This window comes from Ixodes scapularis, unplaced genomic scaffold (assembly GCF_016920785.2).
Source record: "Ixodes scapularis isolate PalLabHiFi unplaced genomic scaffold, ASM1692078v2 PGA_scaffold5__190_contigs__length_132052651, whole genome shotgun sequence".
Taxonomy (NCBI): Eukaryota; Metazoa; Arthropoda; class Arachnida; order Ixodida; family Ixodidae; genus Ixodes; species Ixodes scapularis.
In genome coordinates this window covers 51,247,224-51,270,933 of record NW_024609880.1, presented here as the reverse complement: position 1 = coordinate 51,270,933, position 23,710 = coordinate 51,247,224, and the positions used below count along the sequence as shown (strand labels likewise).

At 43.8% G+C, this 23,710-nt stretch overlaps 3 protein-coding genes across 3 annotated transcripts in view; 1 reads left to right on the top strand and 2 right to left on the bottom strand.

The window, feature by feature from the left end:
* Positions 1 to 1,730, bottom strand: part of LOC120838348 (ras GTPase-activating protein 3) — a 54,704-nt gene extending 52,974 nt beyond the window's left edge. The window contains exons 1-2 of the mRNA XM_040208220.2: positions 1,599 to 1,730; positions 756 to 876 (exon numbers count right to left, since the gene is read on the bottom strand). Coding sequence (XP_040064154.1) covers positions 756 to 876; positions 1,599 to 1,650 — 173 coding nt within the window. The 5' untranslated portion in view covers positions 1,651 to 1,730. The remainder of the gene's footprint in view (positions 1 to 755; positions 877 to 1,598) is intronic.
* A 1,724-nt stretch (positions 1,731 to 3,454) lies between these two features.
* On the top strand, positions 3,455 to 6,001 carry LOC120851149 (GPI mannosyltransferase 1). The gene has a single exon (XM_042293974.1). The coding sequence runs from the start codon at positions 3,672 to 3,674 to the stop codon at positions 4,935 to 4,937; it is 1,266 nt and encodes a 421-aa protein (XP_042149908.1). The 5' UTR covers positions 3,455 to 3,671; the 3' UTR covers positions 4,938 to 6,001.
* Positions 6,002 to 6,845: 844 nt separating this feature from the next.
* Positions 6,846 to 23,602, bottom strand: LOC120838349. Its single transcript, XM_040208222.2, has 9 exons — positions 23,216 to 23,602; positions 23,034 to 23,111; positions 22,904 to 22,951; positions 22,605 to 22,659; positions 22,392 to 22,481; positions 20,499 to 20,556; positions 17,640 to 17,706; positions 13,939 to 14,035; positions 6,846 to 7,183 (listed from the first exon to the last, which is right to left on the bottom strand). The coding sequence occupies exons 1-9, from the start codon at positions 23,292 to 23,294 to the stop codon at positions 7,075 to 7,077; spliced, it is 681 nt and encodes a 226-aa protein (XP_040064156.1). The 5' UTR covers positions 23,295 to 23,602; the 3' UTR covers positions 6,846 to 7,074.
* Positions 23,603 to 23,710: the final 108 nt, after the last annotated feature.

Below are 23,710 nucleotides of genomic sequence, written 5' to 3'. Positions count from 1 at the left end.
TATTTTCAGCCATCGAGAGTTACTCCAATGCAGTTATCATGTTTGTTTCTCGCGACCACCGCCAGGTTTTATTTCCGGCTTCTGGTTGGTCACATTCGAATTTCTGAAGACGCCCTGGAACACGCTAAGCCCGCTTTCGGCCAATGGTGCCTCATCGTTTGTCTCCTATACTTTCCAACGAATGGCCAAACTCTCTACATATACGGCTCTGCAATGGCTATACCCTTTGTAACGGGCATTTCAGGGTTGTCCGAAAAGTGGCAGCAGTTGCAGTTGGTCAGAGAAAGGCGAATCAGTGAACAGGCTATTTGCTGTATCTCTTCAAGCTATAGAATGTCCACTCCCGGTATAAGCTGCCCACCTTCCCTGTACCCAGCCGCCCAGATTCCAGTAAAATTTCTCCTCGGCAGCCTTGAAAAAGCTAACCCGCCGTCTTCGCCTTCCTGTCGTTTCAGCCTGGTGGCTGCTGTAGTACGCGGGTGACACCATTCCACGCTCGCGCCGCGCAAGCATATAAAACGGGTTAAAGAATTCAAAAAGAAAAGGGGAAAAAAAAAAAAAAAAACTTTTGCCGATTGGGGGCGATTTTAGAGTGAGGGAAAGGCTCACGATGACACTTGTTCAAACAAAAATGCAGAAAGAAAACACATCGAATGAGAGAATTGAGATTCCTGCTAGATCGCTCACTTCGATAGGACCGATTCAAGGAAGAAAAATAAAAAGACTAACGGCTCATCGTAGGCGCGTGTACTCACTTGAGTGTTTTTTCACGAGTGGTGGTACGGAATATCTCCTCTTGGTCCAACTTGATAGCGCAGTAAACGTCACGCTCTTCAACGGCACCATGACTCCTCGGTGGCAGGTTCTTGGCTTCGCCTGGAACGACCAAACAATAGGAGACGAGTCTCTTTAATTGGCGTAATGTAAAGAATAAGTGTCGAGTGATTAAAAACTTGCCGTAAACTAGGCCTTGTACGGCGGACCGCGGGAGTAGCGCGTGCTTGTCCCACGCTCTTATTTTACTTTTTTTTCTTTTTTTCAAAACACTCGCTCTATTTTTCTTTTCTTTCTTTTTCTGTTTCGTGCGTTGGTTGACACCCGTGGGTGGTACGTTTCGTCCAAGTCGTCTTAGGGCGCGGCGAAAATGAGACGCGGCTCGCGCCGCCGAGACCAAAGCGAGCGTCGGCAATCAAAGCAGCTTGCGACACTCATTCAGAAAAATAAAGACCCTCGGCGTTACAACTTTCATGAATGAATGAAGGAAGCAAAAATTTTTTTTCCGGGATCATTCACGAACGCTCAAGGTCGTTACTCACGCGACCGACGAGGCTGACGCACGGCTCGAATCAGCGCGAATGAACCAGTCGAGTCCGAAGAATCGGACGTGCGGAGAAGCAAAAGTCGAGCCCAAAAATTCGGACGAGAAGTCAAGCAGCGACGACGCGACGGCAACCTGTTGGATAAGCCTACTCGCGGATCGAGGGTGTCAACACTTCGGAAACTCGAACGCAAGCGCAGGATCCCGACGTTCTCACACTCAAACGAAAGCTCGGGACGTTGTAACGTCGAAAAGAAGGCAATAAGCGAGCAATACTCACCGATCACGACGCGTAACCGCTCTATTAATCGTACATCATTATCAGCCGCCATCTTCCATGGTTCACTTCACGAAATCTCGTCACTACGCGAGAAATCACGAGAATTAGGGGAGCTCATTCATGAGGTCGGCCTCAGCGAGCGATACGAACAAAAGATAAAGACAGCGTCCAGTAGCAGTCTTGCGACAGATACGATTGTCTTTTTTGTCCTTTCCAGTCAGCTGGAACACCTGAGTGGAGAGCGGCTAATATAACAACCGCCTTGTTTTGTTTTGTTTTATTGCGGGGAGTTGTTGATTTTTTTTCGTTATCTGAATGAGCTATCAGCCTGCTTTGAGAGCTTTCATTCGTTTTCACCTTTTCGCAGTTTCCTCTCCGCCACAGAAAAGTTGCCTTGTTTGAGCCTATTTTAGTACGTCAGTTTAAAGGTTGAAGCGTGCGTTGAAAGCGCACTGGGCATGAAGCGCATGGAGCAATTTGAGAATTCATTATCTCGCTCAGTATAAACTTAACCAACAAAAGGGAAAGCATTCGTGCGACCACTTTAACTTGTGCATTTATAAGCTCACAGAAAACGCTCGTCTTTATTTTAAACATGCTGCTATTTTAAAGCATCGGTGTCGTCTGCTCTCCTCTGTTGTCGACAGCGCGCGCCACCGTTTGGTCACTTGCCCAAATTTGGGTTTGTTCATTTACCGTTAGAAATTTTTCATTACCTTTACGTCGCCGGTTACTCGGGAAAAAAAAAAACTTTTATCATTTTTATTTATTTGCGTTGCTACATCCGCAGGCGGTGTTGTCGGTGTCGGCTCCGTCGGCGGTGTCGCACTGGCTTGCAAATCGCGGGCCAAATCAAGTTTTCATTTGTTTTGTATTCTTGTGATCGCCTTCGCGTGGTCGCATCAAATGAAAGCCGTTGATCCGTGCCAAAAAGAGGCGTGCGCCATCCAAAAATGCCTCCAAGGTAAATGATTGCTCACGCCTTTTTGCAAAAGTTCTTTACAACTAATCGAGATACAGTTTAGCACTTCGTAGCATCCGCGAAATTGGAAGTACCCGTTGCCGCGCTGCACATGAAATCGATTGCTGCTGAGGTCGCGGGTGAAGCTCGATTGCGCGCATGAAACAATCCGCTGCGCTGTCTAATGTGCTCCTCTTTTGCCGCTAAGGGCGGTGATACTATGTAGTTATCGTGGCTCAAATTGATCGCGGTACCCTGTTCTAATAAAAGCACGGGTCGCGCAGCCATTTCAACCTTGCCTTTAATGCGCTCGAAAGCGCTCATTCCTCGAGCTGCAACTTGACTACAGTTGAGAGAGCGATTGCTGCGCTTTAACACGAAAACTTGTTTATTCCAGTGATGTGCTGCAGGAAAATGTATATTATGGACAAAATCTTAACGTGGATTAGCGCAATATGCGCACTTGCTTTTGCGAGCATGCATATAGTTTACGCGCTCTGGGGAAGATACTTAAAGGAAACGGTTATCTTTTTACTAAAATAATTGTCTATGGTAAGGTTTGCTCACATTTTTTTTATATTATATTTGTTGTTGGGGAGGATTTACAAGGGCACAAAACATATAACACCTTCAAAGTGCCAAGTGCAGTCTGCTCACTCAAATTGGGGGACAGGCAAAGCTTGTTGGTAATCATGTTTGCAAAGCCTGCGTAGAATTTGAAAGCGAGGGAGAAAGAAAGCTTGCATGGTGACAGTATCATCTTGCTGTTAGCCACAACTACAGAAACATTTGGAGTACCCCTTGGGTGCCAGTGCATCCGGGTACACGTACTGCAGCTCGAAAACAGAGGTGCACACAAATAATGCCTCATTATCTCCTTCTTTCCAGAGAACAACTACCAAGAGGATGCCTGTGTCAAGTTCATCAAGGAGATGCTCAAATGCTGTGAAAAGTGGAGAGAGATGTCAGGCTGCTGCTCCGGATTTCTGAAGGACGAAGCGTCGAAGAAGGCCAAAGGGGAACTTAAAAGCAAAACATAGAATCACCGCGTCCGTTCCTCGATGTTTCACATCACGTACAGTCCGACCGCCAGCTCCTAGAATCCTGCTTACATGATGGTGCAACAGTCAAACAGCCGATTCGCTGTCGGCAAGGTCAAGCTGTACCACCATCTCTTCTTAGCGGGCCTCATACGTGCGGTGCTCATCGCTTTCGGCGAATGGCAAGACCAGCACTTCCATGTCAAGTACACGGACGTAGACTACCACGTGTTCACGGACGGCGCATCGTACGTGGCCAACGGCCGGTCGCCCTTCTTGCGCGACACATACCGCTACAGCCCCCTGCTGGCAGTGTTGCTTGTCCCCAATATCCTTCTCCACCCGTCCTTTGGAAAGGCCCTCTTCTCCGTGGCGGACGTGCTCGTGGGCTACTACCTGCACCACATTGTGCGCACAGCGAGGTTCAGCGAACGCAAGGCCGTGCTCTGCACGTGCCTCTGGCTCTACAACCCGATCACGCTGGCAGTGTCCACACGGGGAAACGCGGACTCTCTCCTCTCAGTCCTCGTGGTATTCGCCCTGTTTGCCGTCCTCAAGAACAGGGACACAGTGGCTGGGCTTGCGTACGGACTCTCGGTGCACCTCAAGATGTATACGGCCGTCTATGCGCTCCCATTCTACCTCGCGCTCCAGACGCGGCCTTTGTCAGGATCAACAAAAGGCGACTCCGAGACGCTGCGGTCCTACCTGTCTCGCCTCCTGCTGCCAAACCGGAGGAAGATGCTCTTCGTCGGCGCCTGCGCTGCATCCTGCCTGGTGCCGTCGCTTGGGTCTTACCTGGCTTATGGTACGGAGTATGTCCAGGAAGCGTTTGTGTACCACGTCACGAGGAAAGATGTCCGGCACAACTTCTCACCGCTCTTCTATTCGCTCTACCTCGCGGAGGAAGAGGGGATGCCCATGAGCACGGCAGCCGCGTTCCTGCCGCAGCTACTGCTCATGGCCATGGTGTCCTTCAAGTATGGGCAGCTCAACGACCTTCCCTTCGCACTCTTCTGCGAGACGTTCGTCCTGGTCGGCTTCAACAAGGTGGTCACGTCGCAGTACTTCCTCTGGTACCTGTGCCTGCTGCCTGCGGCGCTGCCCAAGCTGAACCTGAGTCTCCGGAACGGCGTCCTGCTGCTGTTCATGTGGCTCGGCGGGCAGGCACTGTGGCTTGCGGAGGCGTACTACCTCGAGTTTGCGGGCAAGCCGCTGTTTCTGCATGTCTGGGTGGCCAGTCTCATCTTTCTGGTGGCCAACACGTTTGTCCTCTGCTACATGATGACGTGTTACAGCGGGGCCACACAGAAGACAAAGAAGGCCAAGAACAAGTGATGGTCAGGACCGGAGGTTGCGACGGGGTCCGTCTACAGTTTCTTGTCCTCTTGTACTGATGTCGACTCTGGAGGACGATCGCATCCATCTGTGCCAAGCAAAGCGCTATTGAGGACTTCTCTGGGTCGCATATTCCACGACGTCGACAGACATGTTGTCCTCTGGAGTTGCGCAATTCAACATTGGAGAAGAACAAGACCATCGCATGGCAAGTGCCAGAACTTGGGCTGATGGACTGGTCGCAAGCGCCTTGCAGCCGTCACGTGCTGCATTGCTGAAAGTCAGCAGCATGCAAGGGGACTTCGTCATCAACTTAAAACCTTAGAGGAATTGTGATCGATTTTGCAGTGCTTGTGTGCGATAGTGACTCATCATGGCCGAATTGGTTCCGATTTCCAAATTCTGCTTTCGAGTTTGGCAAAAGATTCAACATTTGAAGAGCAGCTTGTGGATAGGTACCAGGCTACTAGCCTCTTCAAGCATTCTTGCAGTTACCGATTTCAACATCTGATGGCTGCGTCGTGGGTAGTATGGGCTGGCAGTTTTATCTGAATAACCAATGATTCTGAAGTCGCATGATGACATTAGAGCCACTGCAGTGAACTTACACCTTCTATTCCAGACAGGCCTTTAATCAACGTCTGCCTGGGTACTGGCAAACACACACTTCAGGGTGGTTGCAACTTCAAATTCCACTGTGAAATTACTTTTTTCTTTTCAAGAAAAGCTTAGTGGAACTTCTTTAGAAATTAGTTCTAGCAAAAATCGATGGCAATCAACAATTCCCACTGGTCCGGCCAAAAAAAGAAATATTTTTAAAGATTCATCAAATTTGCTACATAGCTATGTATAGTTTCACCCTAAACGTTTTTGCAACAAACTCTTTTGTGGAAAAAGGAACAGCACACTCTTGTTTGTCTTGCATGACCTAGTCAAGTTGATTGTGATCTCTGTAGAGTAGCCGAGTGTTTGAGGTGTGGTATAGCTACCCGAGGAAAAAATAAAAAAAACTTCCAAACGAAGCATTTCTCTGCATTTCGCTTTGTCCGCAGAAAGTTGCTAAATTGAAACACCCAATCCATCAGTAATGGTGTTGCGTGCATATTTAGACAGCCGGAATTCGATCTCGCTCAATGGGGATCTGGCGTTTCAGCTGCAGATAAGAAATTTAGCCAGTGCAGTGCAACCGCTAGCCCAAAGTCTCTAAAGTGCACCACTCAGTAGTGATGCACGACCGCACGCTGGTACGATGCTCATTCAGATCGAAACAGGCAGGGGTGGGGATTGAACCCAAATCCCCAAGTTGTGCAGCGCAAGCTTTTGCTCGACGCACTCGGAGCTGCAATGCACTGAATTGGCAACATGTTTAAAGTTGTGACAAAATTTGATAGCCAGTCGAGCAAATTTTTGTTCCTTTGAGCTGCACCTACATAAACAATGTCTAGTTGCATGCACCTCATTTGTCTTCTCTAATCCATTGCATACCTGGGTTTGATGTTTATTTTGGGGTTTTTATGCTTACTTGCCAGCCTTCATTTGTGTGGCTCCTGTTCCGACATACGTTTTTGAACTATGCAATTTCCAACTTAGCAGTTGCATTGTACAGGATCACTTTAGAGACTCCCAAATGGCCTAGATTTGTATGGTCTGGAGTAATCCTGCACTTACCGTGTCAAGGGATTCCAGCTTTACAGTTGCGTTTTAAAAGAAACAGACACGTTAGTGTATACGTTGTCAGTACCCAGGGGCACAACTGGATAATGGCACGAGTATAAAGGATGTGTATCGAAGTGCTTAGCAGGCACATTAGTGATCTCTTAGGGATGAATCTGCTGCTCTTTAAAGTATATTAGTAATTTAGATAAAAAGAAAAAAGAAGGCTGTTTGACTAGTCGACTACACCGCAGAGAAAGGCTCGGAATGTTTTATTTTTTCGGTACATGGTCATCGCCCCCCCTATAAACCGAGGGGCCCGTAGAAAAGAAAACGAGGGTTAAGTAAAAATGAAGCTTCGAAAACAGTTACTTGGGGGCGGGCCTGGCACCTCGCTAGACACGTCGGAGGATGCGCTAAAGATGCCGCTATCACAGGCTCTTTGGCATTTGTCAGTGGCAGTGGGAGCAGAGTACAGTAAGGCCTAAGCCTCTCGAGACAGTTTCTCGCATTCATCCTCTAGTTGCTGCTTCCACTTGGTGAGGGCGGCGAGTGTCCTCTCTAGACTGGCTTGTCCGACTTCAAAGACTTTCCTGCACAGAAACGGAGAGAGATGTATTGGCCGTGTACAGACCAGGGTGTCCGATTTTAGTTCGGACGGATCTAATTAAGAAAAAGCTGCGAAAGGGACACTAATCCGGTCTGCGCAGCAGACTTATATGGCCAGGGGGACATGTATATATAGAGGGATAATTGTCGCGATAAGTCCCCTATAATCAAAATATTTAGCTAAGATTGGTTCATTAACTTCTTAACTAGTGGGGAAAAAGTATGGCTTTAATTAGAAACTTGCTCAGACTCATTGAAAACCTCTAAATCAGACTTATAGACCGTTCCACGAGGAAGAGAGGAGAGAGAAAAAGTTCCCTCCGCTTCTCACCTTGCGTGTCATCTGATCTGCCGAGTGGGCTCTACCTAACATCCGGCTGGCGTTGAAATTCGGTTTAAAATCGCGTCATTTTGGAAATTTAAAGCGCAGATGCACGGATTTTAATATGCAAGCTATCATGTAATGCTATGCTCGATAAAAAAAACTAACCGAGTCTAATAGCAATGTTACCTGCGTGCGAATAAAAAGAAAAAGGATAAACTGTGTCAGAATGGCCGGTCTCTTCGGCCAAAAGTAAATTTAGTTGCTGTAGCTTTTTTACCATAAAAACTTCATACTGGTGTAGGCCTTTAGCGACAATGAGTGGAAGTCTGGAATAATAAAAATGTGTTCTCCTGACGCAATAGACGCAGTGGCTGAAGGTAGTACTGCCGGCTAACTCCACTGCTAATGAAGTAACGGAACAAAAATACGCTAGTCGATCCTGAAATAAAACAACAGAGTGCAATAGGCTGATTTTGGAGTGGCTATAAATATTCTAAGAACGCAAACCACTTCAAAACGGCAGCCACGAGCGAGAGCTCGATGTTTGGTACAGCCCGCCGGTACAGCCCAAAAATGGAGAGCGAACCTGCTGAACTTCCCGAATGTGGGGAGAGGGTGCCGCGGTCGAACAAAATGGCGCCGCCCTGAGGGCGCTAGATGGAATGGTCTTATAGGAGGACTCGAAAGTTTCCACTCGTGTAGCAGGCACAAGGCTAGCGACGCAAAGACACAGATATCTGCTATGCGCGTTTCTGCATCGCCAGCCTTGTACCTGCTGCATGAGAAAAGTATGAATGGTCGTGGTTATTTAGCCTCGTTGGGCACACTGCTCACTGAGCACTAGTGCACTGCAAAGAAGCGATAACCACAAAGCGGAAAATCCAGCAATGCTGCGCATCCAGCTTTGCCGCAGCGCAGCCACGTGCTTGGGAGAAAAGCACTCATCCAGAGCGGGATAGTGCTAACGTGTGCCTGACACATTTAAAAAAAAAATAATAATAATAACCTGGTGGATGTTGATATTTATCTTGCAGTAAAATATTAAAAACTAAACTACCGTAAAATATCGAGCAAGCGCCCGCTCAAAATATGGAGATAACCGCGAAAATTAGCGAATGGGTGCTTGTTATGTCATCAATTCTACCTACTATATATATGTACTGGTGGATGGTGGATGCTCGGTATATTACGGTATTTCTATTATGCGGGAATATATGTTAGCTGAGCTGCATGCATCATAATGGTTGCCCTTGTTTTTTCAAGTTTGAAGTTGAAGGAAGGATATCTGCATAGCAAGACGATTTGTAAATCTCCTGAGTTATCTACAGCCAGGCATCACTTCAGGTTTACGTTCATGTCTTGCCATGTGCAAAGTGAATAGCGATTTTGGCCGAATATTTTCTAATCAGATGTAGAATAGTTTCTCCATGCCTTTTACTACCGTGTACCATGCTTAAACAAGAATTCAGCTAAACTCGTCAAAGTTGTTGTCAACCTTCCACTTGTTTACTCCTAAGCTCAGCTACTTTTAACATAACTATGTATATTTGTGAACTGTGACATGTGAACGACAAATTTGTCGCAACTATTCTAATTGAGTAGATTTTTAGATCCGAGTACTATATAACAATATTCTTCCCTAAATTTCAACTTTTACAACATAAAAAACAAGCACAACTGATGAATTTGGGTTATCAAGACATTGCTGCCCAACATATGCATAGGGTCTTTTGTTTTCGGGTAAAGTTCGATATTTACACCACAAACATGTTTCTTGAAATTCGGGTTAAACCCAATTTTTTCCCGAATTCGAAAGTTTAATTTCACTATATTTTTAATTAATCTGCTTCAAAAATATTTTATAGGAAGTGTAGGTTTGGTAGGCTTGGAAACAAACATAGATTTTGTTGGCTTCAGTGAACTGCAGTGACATGGATGAAGCTTCAAAATGTTGCTTTTATGTCTATTGTGAACGATGTAATTTTTGTGCAAACTTAATTTTCACAAATTTCATGAATCGCCTACAATTCGCGAAAAATAGGTCCCGCGAACAATTCCGGTACAATGTAAACACATTGGAATCTATATTAAGATCCCACCACGTCGCAAAAACTAGGACCCGCGAGTTATTTCAAAACTTCAGCTTTGACCTAAATCGTGAAATATTGAGCACGCGAAAAATAAGTCGTTTACAGCATTCTTTGCACTTCTCTCTTTGTTTCAACCAGTGAAAAAAAAAAGAGAGGATGACAAACTAAGTCTCAAAACCTTGTTTCGAAAGGAACAGAAGATATTTTGTTTCTGTCAAACTGAAATGATAGTGTTGCACATTGTAAATGTATGGGTAAGCTGCGATGTGGAGAATGTTCTCTCAGCTCAGTGTCCAAAGACAGGTTTAGGATGGCGACTAATGCTGTGCATGCAGATTATGTAAGCAACACAGATTATGAAAAATTGAAAAGCCCAAGCGAGCTCTTATGCCATGTTCTAATGCTACATAGTGTACTTTATTGACTCGATTGTGAAAAAAAAAATAATAATTCCATATATAGAAACTAATTAATGCTTTTTAATGTTAATTTAGTTATATATTTGTAGAAATAAGCTAAAAACCTGAATTTCATGATCCTTAAAAAAATATTATTTCTTTCCGATTGCCAGCTTGAAACCAAGCACCCAATTTTTACCCCTATTCTGAAAAATATAAAACCCGCAAAAAGATTTGCAGCGGGTTAGCCCCATTGAGTACACTTCTAACTGAGCACCTGTGCACTGTGGGGAAGCAATACATGCGAGCTCCGCGGGTACTGCTTCCCCGCAGTGCACGGATGCTCGGTGAGAAGTGCACTCAACGGGCTTAACCCAGTGATGCTACTGCCAAGACCAGATTTGGAGCAATTTTTGAAGCACTCAAATATTAGGAGCACCAAAATATTCATTTTGGAGCACCTAAATGTGAATTTTGTAGCATTCTGGAGCACCTAAATATAATTTTTTGGAACAATTTTGAGCACTTGTGTACCAAGTCTAGTACTTCAGAGAACCTAGGTGTAGATTGACAATTTTCGATGCTACTAAATGTTACATTAGTAAGTTCTTCAGACAAGTATGATATATTGGTCGCAGAAAGACATTGAAAACAAGAAAATCAACACCTTTGAGAAAACGTTTGCGAGGAAATAGGAGGCACTACCTTCACAATAAAATGAATGACAAACCGGTTCATCTAACTTACAACACCTCGCTTATTTCAAACACAAAGAGCTTATCAAACTGCTTCTCTGACATATATCACCTGGTTTATTTCAAACACCATGAGCTTATCAAAAGCCTGCTCTTTAAAGGTTTTGTAGGTTTTCATTCAGACCTGCAAGCTCGGTCATATTTTCAGCAAGACTTGCGTTTGCTTCAGCCAAGGTGAAGTACACCTTGACTAGGACAGGTGGTGCTAGACGCCGCCCGATTCCCATCACCTGATTTAGGAGAAGTTTGGCGCAATTTCGGGCATTTTTGCAACTTTTTATCAGGATGGCGCAGGAAAACCTCTTCGGCGCAAAATGGCGCAATTGGCGCAGGAGTAGAATCCCTGTTAACCCTCCGCTATCAGCACTTCGAAAAGTGTCAATATTGCAGTTCATCTCGAAGCAAATATTCAATAGCATATTATTCAAAACTACTATTGAAAACTCTAATATTCGCACAACCCTATCATGTAAAATCCTTTGTTTACTTGCCACACATGAGTAGGTCTTCAATTATCTGAGGACAAGCCAATTAATTGAATAAGTTTCAGTGAGCTCGGCATTGAGTAAATAGAAGCTTGGTAACAACATTAACAAGTTGCGTAAAAAGGGCTTGGAGAAAAACGCAGCAGCCATTTGGTATTTAATTAGAAAATTTTGGCTAAAATAACTTTATCTGCACCATGCCTCCTCACTTCTGCCTCTACAGTGCAATGGGAGACACGCAACAGTGCACATAAATACACATATGAAGCGGTTTTAACACCGTTTTTCATACCACAAATTTCAAATAAAAATACTGTAACTGACTAATTATTTCGTCTGCATGACTGAGAAATGTTACAATGTGCCTAGTACGTACAAATTATTAGTGATATTTGGTCTTATAACCGAGCGCAGAGAGAAAATGCACTCACTTTTTCCCATAGAAATGCATTACCGGAAGTCAATTTCTGACTGCTTGCTGTCTGCTACAAAATGCAACAGCACACTAGCGCCAGCTGAGCCTCTAGCGTTTATTGTAATAACTCTATGATTAGTACTTACTAATGTACTTGTAGTAAGTACTTGAAGTCAATAACTATAAATTTAATGCACTTTCAAAGTAAAGTAAAAGTACTTTTAACACAATCTTTTATGATGCCCTTTCATTCTTCTATAGTTTTTTTTTTTTTTTTTTTTAATTGATATGCATTGCCAAAGGGTAATCCGGGGTGCATTAGTTATTTCTGGAAAAGGTGGCAAATATCAGATAAAGTCAAGTGGCCACAGAGTAGTTGTTTTACTCTTGCTGACAAACTATCTAGCACAATCAACTTATAAGGCCCGCTTCATACGGAACAACTTTTCCAGCAATTTCGGGGTTGCTGGCGGGTTGTTCCCTAGCTTTCCCTAGATCGAAATGAATTGCTGAAAGCGGGCCCGGCTGAGATTGGGCTTGAAACGGACGAGCTACTCCGACAACTCAAAGACGTTTGAAGCGGCAGCAGCCAATCATGGATTCAATATTTTCATGTGACACCCCTGTGATGATGATGACAACTAAAGACTTGGTTCTCGTTTGAAATAGATAGTTTTTGGATATAAACTGTTTCAGAAAAGCGAGTTAGTATTCTCAATGCAATTAAAAGGTATAAAAACATGTTTTTAGCATGTAACTGTGCGTCTAAATTGTGCAAGAAAAATAAAAGTTCATGATGACGATGACAAGTCATAGCAATTCAGATGCTGCGTGTGAATGCAGGCGGCCTGCGTTGCTGGTGTTGCGACGTCACGTTGCTGGGAAAAATTGCCTAATCCGTAGCGGGCCTAAGTAGGGTTCCATTTTTTCGTACTTTATTTTTCATCATGTTCAGAAGGTGTTTTTTGGAGCTAATTTCTTGCCAAAATTCTGAGCTGGTCTCGGAGTTTTCTTTTTTTTGCTAGATTCCCAATTCTTTGAAATTCGGAGCTTAAATTTGCATTATTTAATTTTTTTTAATAAAGATAAATATTACTTGGGTGTAAACATGTGCTAGATTCAAAAGAATGTGCTTATATCGAATAATATTTCTTCAAACGAATTTTCCACTGATACCCTCACAAAAAAAAAGAACATGCAAACAAGTGTAGCTTGGATAAACATTGATACCTTAAAATAGCTAAACTCCTGGAGGTAGCCACCGGGAAGCTCGTTTTTATGCCATCCTATTTTTATCACCATCTTATTGGCAGTTATGCTGGGTGGAGTGGTACAAGGTGTAATATAAAAGTGAATTCCTCCCTCCCTCCCTCCCTCCCTCCCTCCCTCCCTCCCTCCCTCCCTCCCTCCCTCCCTCCCTCCCTCCCTCCCTCCCTCCCTCCCTCCCTCCCTCCCTCCCTCCCCCCCCCCCCCCCCCCCAACCTTTCCCATGACACCTCTAGGGTTCATAGCTGTTAGAAGAACAAAACCTCGCCTTCCTCTAAGAGGCACAAACTCAAACTGGACACAAACAGCAGCTTTTGTCGTAACCCAGAAGTACAATGACTGGTCCTGAACGATCAGTCGAAACCTGAATTAACCTTGATGAGATTAACAAAGCATCATTTTAAGATACAAATTTAACAAGACCAAATTCGAGGAACATACTCTGAAGTCAGAAGTTGTGCTCGCCTCGAAAAGTATCAGAAGAAACACTTTAAGTAAAGTACAAGTTTGCTAAACCTCCTTAAGTGTGTAGTACTTTAAGTACAGTGTGCTTAAAGTACTTACCAACACTGGACATGACTAGTGCCTCGACTAAAGAAGTCTGCACACAGAAAGAGAGCATGTTTATAGAGCAAGTGTAGGACCGCACACACAACACCCCTCGTCTCTTTTACAGTCTCTCGTTGGTCAACTAAAACACTGGGTCCTGGGACCAAACGAGGTCTTCCTTCTGCCAGCTTGGATTTGTCATTTTAATTGCGAAAATTACCCACGGGACAAAAACTCCCACTCTTTTGGGGTATGCTGTAGGGACAGTTCGAACAGCAGGCTCTGTGCACGATGATTCAGATTTACGGTGTGTGCGTTGTAACTGACAGCATCAGGAATGCGAAGCATTCCTGATGCTGTCAGTTACAACGCACACACAATGCGAAGTGGCACAACTCAGAATGCACCGGGCGTTTCACAAATTAAGACAAATTAAGAAGAAATAAAGAGCCTTACAGGGCATCATTCGCCTCCTCTAGCGTCACTCTCTCGTCTTTGGCTTCCCTCAGCTCTGCCTCCTCGGTGCACTGCAGCTCGCTGTCCAGGTTGATGACTGCAGAAACGTTTCCAGAGCACATCACACTTTGTCCCCTTGTCCACAGATATAAATTATAAATATATCACAGGAGTGACTTTTGAAAAATCAACCGACTGGCATACCTGTCCAACCGTGTACTATATATTGCGCGGTTTTGCCGATTCTCCTACCAACCTGGATCCTGATTCAAGCACCAATGGCTCAAATAATGAACTTGTTTGGTCGGCGAGGTTTGGAGTGGGACACTGGTCTCAAAGCTTTTCTTCTCATTTTATGACCAAAACCGATGGAACTGTACAAGCTTGTTCAGTTTTTAGAGCCGATTTCAAACATCTGGGCATTTTCTCAGTGAGTATTATATAGATTATCATGAAGATAAATAAAAGTCACCTGTCTTTATTTGAAGGGACTATAGGAAAAATAACTGCTCAACAAAATGTTCTGTTTAACACATGGCTAGATCCTGCAAACTGCAAAGTTTGCACTGTTGAGAGTACTTTTAAGTTTAACCCATTATTAGTGATTTCATCACACTTTTAAGTTCAGTGTTCAACCTGTGGCTACCGAGTAATAAATAAGAAAATCGCTCGGAAAAGTTCCCTGCATACCTAGAGTATATTGAAAAATCTGTTTGCAACATTGTAGGCTTCACTTAAACTACATGTTAAAAAAAAAAAAAAAAAAAATTATACTTCCACTTGCCCTAGATGCTAAGATATTCATCCTGCAAATTTGCTAGGACTCCCAAATTTCTGTCCCGGGAAAGTGGAGCCCCTTCAAAGCACATTCAGCCCGCGGGGACATTATAAATAGATTTATAGCTCAAATATCCATTCACAGACTATGAAACCTGATAGATTCGGAAGAACAATTACTGTAGATTTCAAAATTTCATTTTCGAAAGATTGACAACTGAGTGTGTGACTGGCTGTGTCACGACCGCTTGGGGTGTTTACAACAAGACAACACGGTGTTGTCATCTATCTGGTAGAGCTGTCCGACTTCCGGTGTGCTTATATCTCTTAATTTCTTCACAGATCATTCCTTCACCATGAGCTCAAAATAATTCTGACTATGTTATAGGCACCCCTTTCTCATTAGCAGTGTTCTTTTTCAGTAGAATTCAAAAGAAGTGTGCAATTGTTACCTTCCGCTGGACCTTGGTTGCGCAGGCAACAAAGCGTTATCATCAAAGGCACAAAGCTCGTTCTTAACCTGCCGCCTGCTATATAGTACAGTAACAAAAGCGTTCAAGCACTAAGCGCGTGCACCGGTGCCACCTTGTTTCAACTCCACGCAACGCGTTGCAGTGGAATGCAAGGAGTTGCAATACAGTCAGTCCCGCCAAAGCGCAAATGACTGAACCGTCCTTAAAAGGGCCGTGCAACAATGTTTGAACTTTGGTCAAATAACTGTCAGAGTTTTTCCCCGTCATGTTTGGAGCAAAAAAATGAAAACCTGTGCACAGTAGTTGTTTTTTTTAGAAAAGCCAAACAATTGATGTTTTGGGCGCCTCCCGACCGCTTTGAACTCTCGCACAGTCTTCCAAGTGACGTGTGCAGCGACGCGTTCACGGGTACACTGGGGAGAAGGAGTATCCGGTACATGGTAGCAATGGGGTGAGGCTCTTCAAGAGAGGGATGGTTTAGCGCCACTAAAACTGAATATAGTACAATTTTGGAGATAATACAGGATTTACTCATGTGTAAACGACAATATTTATAAAAGATAGCATTAGATTGACTACATAATAGTCTAGGGGTGTGCGAATGCTCGAATATATGAATTCGAATCGAATAGGAAGTTCCCGAATAATTCGATTCGCAAATCGATTTCTTAGTATTTTGTCACTCGAATATTCGATATATTCGGCCAAGGACGCGCGGTCGGCATGGAGCTGACAAAAAAGCCACTTTTTCTTCCGATCTAAGTGCCGTGATGTTAGACAGACAATGCGAGAAACCTCTTGGTCCTACCATTCCACAAAACTCTAACGCACAGGTTCGAAAAAAAAGAATTAATGAACGCCACAAACTTTATGGCACACAGATTAACTCACGATCGCAACCAAATCTACCCTTGAATTAAAGAAAAAAAATTAGGTTGTGTGTGTGTTCATACAGCCTAGAACTTGGTCTGCCTCAACGGGCGACGAGTCTCCTAGCTGTAGATGAGAAATTTAGCCAGTACAGTACAACCACTAGCCTGGGGTCTTTGACGTGCACCACGCAGTAGTGATACACGACCGCACGCCGGTACGATACTTATTCAGATCAAAACGAGCAGGGGTGGGGATTGAACCCAGGATCCCTGGGTTCTGCATACCCTTGAATCATAACCGCAACATCCCGTTTGCACCGCTTCCAGAGAGGTATTGTTGGGAGGCCGGAATTCCGCACCATGCCTAATTCTTTTCACGAATAAAGCCCCTCGTTTCAAATTGAATCGCTGATGTAAAACACACTTGCCGCACTCACATAAATCGGCGACTGCACGATCACAGAAAGAAAACCACGTTAACCACGCCGATGACACCAGCCGAGTTTTCATCGTTATTTCGGAACCGCAAGCCGCAAATTCTCCGATTCGGAACGAAACGGAACGGAAAAATAGTGTGCCTAGATTTGAGAGGGTTTCCAACCGCTCGATAGCCGCGTTTGAATTACAAACTGTGAGAAGGTATTAAAGATGAAAGCGTCGATCGGGATCGGGCAGGCAGGGCAGGCGTTGTCGCTCTTCGGTTTGCTCACCTTCTTTCCACGCGACAACTCAACACATGAGCATTTTACAACCAATCTGCGCTGGAGCTGTCTCCATGGTTTCAGTTTCGTTTGCTCCCTCTTTTAAATCTAGGCTCTCAATAACAGGATAGATGGACAGAGGAATGGATGCATAGCAGCAGTTGGACGGTGACTTGCACTACCTAACCACATGTTTTTTTGTTTTTTTTTTTCACTTCAGATTATATTGTTTAAGCCTGTTTACTCAGATTTAACACCTACATGTTTTTATTGATGTGAAATAAAATCCCTGGTGCCCATTTTCTTCCCTAAAATGAAGACCAAATATCGCAAAATGCCCCTTTCCTGAGATACACAAATATATAAAAAAAAAAAAAAATGTTGCGGTGGTAGGTTGTGTTTTAAATTGGAAAAAAAAAGGCATGCATGGCGGTCACTTTGGGATTTTTTTGCGACGTTTAGGGTAGATAGATTGTTTGCACCATAATATTGGATCATTAGTGCCCAACGTCCAACAGCAGCTGCTCTTTTTTTTTTTTCACCAGAACTTTTATACATTTGAGCTTTTGTTCCATACGAGATGCATATTCTGCACCAGGCGCATACTCTGCACATATAATAATCTCATTCGCAGCACACTTTGAAAGATTCCTACAAATAAAATCACTACTCGATATTCGGCTTTTTTTTCTTGATTCGATTCGAAAACTACTGTTCGGTATTCGCACACCCCTAATAATAATTAACACATCTTGACAACTTATTACAATGCACCAAGGTGAAAAATTCTCCGGACCGAGGTGACAACACAAACACACAGACATCTCAAACTTCTGCGAGCCTGAGAATTGCTTGGACAAGGCCATGCGTACACTTACAGCCTGCTTTCAACTCCTTCCATTGCGCTGTCAACGATGCTACGAGCCTGTCCCGGCATTCAGGACTCTGCAGGGGAAGGGCAGAGGAGCGCATGACTTGAACATGAAGCCATGGCATAAAAGACCGGCCACCAACCTCTCGCAATTTCGGTGTCATGCTGCTGATCCTGTGTTAATATATATGTTAATGAAACACATTTAATTTCAAAAGAGCATTTGAATGGTGAAGTGGCCCGAGATGTTATAGAATTGCACGTCCTGATGCAGGAATACAAGGGCTGGAGAGTGTTGAAATGTACAAAAAAAAAGGGTAGTACGGCAGTATTAAAGATATGTGTATTGTCGACTGGGCATTTTTATGTATCCCAGTGTCTTGCGTTAGCTATCGCTTGTTAATGTTCGTATCAGTGTCTACATGGGCTATTGCTTGTTAATGTTGTTATTGTCTTTAAATCAGAAGGGGAAATCTCACTTATGCATATACGGTTTTCTAATGTTTTTGTAGTAACTATTTCTGTCCGAGTGTCGTTATGTAGAATTTTACTGTGTATTTTTACTCACCCAAACAGTGTTACATCGACTGTATAGCCACACCATGCAAACCCCCCCCATTTCCCCCCCCCCCCCTATGTAACGCGCTCCGGAGGGCCTTTAAGGGAAAATTAATGAATAAACATATTGAATTATAAGCACCAAAGACAAAGACTAACTGTGTCATTTATTGTGCATTATAGAAAAACTAAAATCTCAATATACCTTGTGCAGCAATGAACAGCGCATCCGAACGAGGCGGCATGGGAGATTAAATTGAAATGTAACATATGGGTATAATCAAATAAAAGAAATACAACAGTACATTAAATTAAGGGGGTCACGTGTTTTTCTCTTTTTCCAAGCACACCGGCATTCGTGTGACCCAACTAATTCCGCACATCACGCGACTAACCCAGAAGACTTTTCGCCATGGCATAACCTCAGGAATTAAAGCAAACTACTTCTTTCGGTCACTCCTTTGCAAAACTAAATAAGGTAGTTGCGGGGTTAATTTCTTGAAGACAGTCGAATGCGACTCATTGACTGGACATGAGCACTGCACAAGGACTCCACATGGGCACGGGACAATCAATACCTCGGCGAAAATTCGAGTAAGGGTTCATGTCCCATCGGTGTAACGCCAGGAATAGTTCATCCCCACCAACGTCTGGAAATCAGCAAGTGTCCTGCAGTCTGCCAACTCCAGCACGTGAATATGTTTAACATCGGGGGATATATGATCAGCACCAAATCACCTCTCCCAAGAATACCGCGAGCACACTAAGTTATTGCAAAGAAAATGGCTGCCATAGGGACCACCGCGTGATATTTCTTGACGCTTGCCAGAGTAAATCGTGGTGATCGAGCTGTGCAATCATATTAAAACTGTGTTCCGTCAATTTTGTCGCTTGGATGTGTAAGCTTAGGTGCGTTAGAGACACTGCAAGATAGATGCAAGGTTCAGTAGAGCCATTTACTTAAAGTGGACAAAAGCTGAATCTCAACCCAGGTTTGTTTCCTTGCTATGCGTTATCCTCTTGCTGGCTAGGTACCCGTCCTTCTTGTTCAAGGATTAAGAGAACCAGGAGAACACGGGGTAATGGTAGGAGGGAGCACTAGTCTTGCCATAATGCCCATTAGTGAGCGGGAGACAGTACAAAATCGCCACTCCCCGTTGTAGGTCTCTTTGCATGGGCCTCCGGACAGTGTAAAAGTTAAAGGGAAACTCCACTCCATTTTTACGATTTTTGGGTTCTGACCTGTTTAATTGAAGTCGGCAATCCTGAATCACGAGATATAATTTGTTTTACGGTAGTGTCTATAGTTTTGGAGATATTGTGTATTCATGTTCTGTTCCGGCAGCACAGCGAAACTGAAACTCCCGCCTTGAGCAGCTTGGCAACACTGATAATGAGCTGCGCATCGACGGCAGGACGTGGATCTTATCCCGCGCTCCTGAGCCGACGCACCGACACGGCCGGCTCAGTCACGTATGAAGTTTCAAAACAGAAGTTGCTTTTCTTTTTTTTTACCGCTGCACTTTGTAAATATGCACCAAATGTAGCAAGTGTTAGTGTGCATTTACAAATGTGCCGGCCGAAAAGCAAATCTGACTGCTGTAAATCTTCAGTGCCGGCGCAGCGCGACTATGTTGGTGCAAACTGCAGCACTACAAGTCGTGCTTGGCATCGCCCAACATAAGTCTGGCAAATCTCTCCGGCTCCACGACACGCACATGAGCGAGAGAGCAGCACCGCTGTGCTCCCTTTCGCGCAATCGCGGAAGCTATGCTGGAGTTAAATGAACTGCCAAAACGTAAACAAAAATTGGAGAACTCCAGATAACGCGGTAAGCACCCCCTGCCGTCAGCAGAATTGCAGAATGCCACGAAAAACGAAGCGTCGCGGCCTCCGCACGAGAGCATAGGACGAAACCTACGTCATTGCCCAGTGTTGCTTCACTAGCTCACCAGCTGCCAGCGCTGCTTACCCACTGACAAGCTAGCTGCTACCCCAGCCAGTAGAACACTTTTAATATTAGTTTTATTCTGGAATGCGAAGTTGGTTTGATGTGATATTTTGAGTGTGACTGTATTTTGACCCCCTAAAGCGATATCAGCCATCCATTACTGTAATGTCGACTTTTTGAGCGGAGTTGCCCTTTAAGAGGCATCTCATTTTCTAAACAGTTTCCTTTCTTAAAATGAACACTAGACCACACAAGCAGGAATTCTTTTCCCGTAAGCGATAGTTGTGCTGTATTCTGAAAATAATTTTATGGCCCCTTTAGACGTTCGCCCGAACTGAAGAGAAAACTTTGACGTACGGATATAGTTTCTGCAAGGGTATGCTGCAGATCTTGCACGTGTTCCCTGATGTTATTTCTGTAAATGGAACACAAAGCATTTTACTTGCTGAAAGTTATGCCTGTGAAGGTAATGACAGAATTTAGAGCCATAATTGATCAAGATTTTCTATCCAGCTGCTATTCAATGAAGTTCAAAGGGCATCAGGCTGGACTTCAATCTTACACATGAACCCCAAGAGATTGAAACTACCTTCTCAGATTAATAGCCACAAATAAAATAAAATAGGAGCAGCTCTATTATGTACTGCCAGCAAAGTAATGTGGCTTGACAACTGCAAGAAAAAAAAAGTGTTTTGTACTGAATACTTCTGAAAGTGGTAGAAGTATGTATATCCTGCTTTAGTTGCATGAATGGTTGTTGTGTAGAACATATAGACAGCATAGCTGAAACTGGAGAACCATAGCAACTCATTCATTAATCTTTGCCATTCATGGCAATAATATAATTCAGTATTCGAGTGAAACTCAAAAGCTATATCGCGTGCCATGGGCTCCCAAATGAGCGCTCTGGTTTTGAGCATCACTGCAGCCCCAGGTTTTAAGTAACGGAGTGTCTAGAGTTCCGTCCAAATGGAAAAGTAGCAGACGCAGTAGAGTTCCGTCCAGACAGAACGATAGCAGGCTTAGCAGAATTCCGCCTTGATGGAACGATAGCGAGTGCTGCAAAGTTCCATCCAGACGGAACAGCAGCAAGCCCTGTAAAGTCCCATTCGTTCCGTCCCAAGGGCACAGTAGACAGTATCGTGCAGTTTCGTCCAAGCTAGAGTAACAATAACAGGCTCTCTGTCAATTGCTCAAAATGCAAAGGGCAATTTTTGTTTTATTTACAAGATGGAGTTACAATACCGGGTTCTTACTATGTGAATCTAATTAGAAAATTATGGGCAGCAATCAAGGAGAAACGTCGTGGAAAGTAGAAACAGGGAGTGCTCCCCCATTACTACAATGCAGCCAGCCTCAGGTCGTGCATTACAATGGTTGCCGTTCCTAAACAAAGCTTTGGAAATTATATTGACCGAATTCACTGTATCTGGCTCCCAAAGACTAGAGACTTAAAGAAAAAAAAAAGAAACACCTGCATGGAAGGAATTTTTAATAGGTATGTGAGGCGGGGGTGCACAGCAAGCGGCCCGTGGATATGACACTGCAAGGTGTGCTCAAGACAGCAACCAGTGCGATGATGCCAGATATTGAAAACCTGTCTGCCAGATATTGAAAACCTGCACAGTTCCCAATAAACATTTTTTGGCCCGCGTCATTTTTGAGTGGTGCACCAATGATATGGGGTAATATAGGCCGGAGATGCATAGTTTGCAGAGGTTAAACAAACTTTTTTTTCCAGAAAGCAGTAGAAATGTCAAACTGCTGGGACGAGTCCATTTTACTTAAACAGGACTACATTAAAAATAGCACAGGAACATTGCCAGTTGTTATTTCGGAAATGAGTCAGGGGTGGAGCACAGGTATTAACCATCGTGTACGCTGGATGGAGCTTCGGTGGCACGTTTCTATTTCATCTAAATGGAACTTTAATGATGGCTATAGTTCCGTCTGGACGGAACTTTAACAGCGGCTATAATTCCGTCTGAACGGAACTCTAATGGCGACTGTCGTTTCATCAGGACGGAACTCTACAGGGTCTGCTAACTTTCCATCTGGATGGAACACTAGTGGTAACTATCGGTCCCGTCTGGTCTGAACTCTAGTGGTTACATCTCGACGGAACTACAGTTCTGTCTGGATGGAACTCTAGTGGTAACTATTGTTTTGTCTGGACGGAACCCTAGCCACAGCCTTTAAATTAAAATGCAATCTAATTGCAAAAAAGAAAAAAAAAGAGTAGTCACTTACATTTTGTTTAATTCTGCAGCTTTATGCTGAACAATCCTAGTAGTGAGGTCTGCGATTCTTGTGGACACCTCTGTATTTGCTTTTTCGAACCTGTAACGTTTAATGCTTATCATTTAAAGAACAAAACAATAGAGTTTGCATCACTAGTTATAGAACAAGCCCATTGCGCCCACACTCTTTCAAGAAACGGACGTGAAGCGTCAGTTTACTTACTTGCAACATTTGTCTTGAACGAATGACATTTTTGACTTCAAAGCTTCCCATTCGGCTAAAAAGTAAAAAAAAAAAAAAATTAAAAGCCATGCAAGCAGATTTTGCGAACTAATTGTTCACACATGCACGCAAAACACCGTGTGTTATCAACGACTACTGCGCACCAAGATAATACTGAGTCAGCTTTGGCGCAAAGTCCTGAAAGATAAACAATATTACAATGCAAGCCGAAATATAGCGCTGCCCACATTACTGGCTTGCCTAAAATTGCACACATTAAACAGATTTACAAAGCATACCTTGTTTTGGACGCTGTTTCATTTTAAGCAACGAAAGCTGGTCTATGACTGAAAAAAAAGATCAAACAAAAATATATCGTAAGATACACCTCACATTCGTTGTGATGTGTCCATTAAGTTTGTTACTCGCCTTTCAATGCCTGTTCCTCCGTCACATTGGATCTTCGGGCCTCTAACATTTCCAATTTGTGCTTGGTATCAAGGCTTTCTGACAACGGACAACGAACACCAAAAAATTCCGGTGTGAGCAACACTTTCAGAGCAAACAATGAACAGGCGTGTCATATATCATACACAATAGCGACAACATACCTCTTTGGGTTCGGCTGAAAACGCTCGCCAGGTCAGGAGAACTTGAATCGCTGGTTCCGTGAATCCTACTGCCCGACATTATTGTTAGTTTAAAGGTATTTACATGCTGTTTTCAGGAACTTTCTACATTATTTGACGGGCTGCAAGCCTTTTAAATTATCGTCTGCTTCCACTGCAACAGAGCGTCCAAGAGCGTCGCTTTGGGCTGGTCTTGATGGCGATTGGCTCCCGTTGAACCTACGCCCAAGGCTGCCAAAGCTCCCCAACATTGCAAGAAAAAAAGAAACAAAAAAACAACGCCCGTTGTAAAAAGATAAAATAAAAAAACAGGCTGGGTCATTGGTCATCGGGGACATTGACCCTAATTCTAGGATCTTTAATTAATTGCACCACGCGTGAAATGTACCAACCGGTTTTATAGCCGCGCATAAACGTCATCGTGGCAAAAAAAAAAAAAAAAAAAAAAAATAGTTTTAATTTTTTTGTTTATATGCT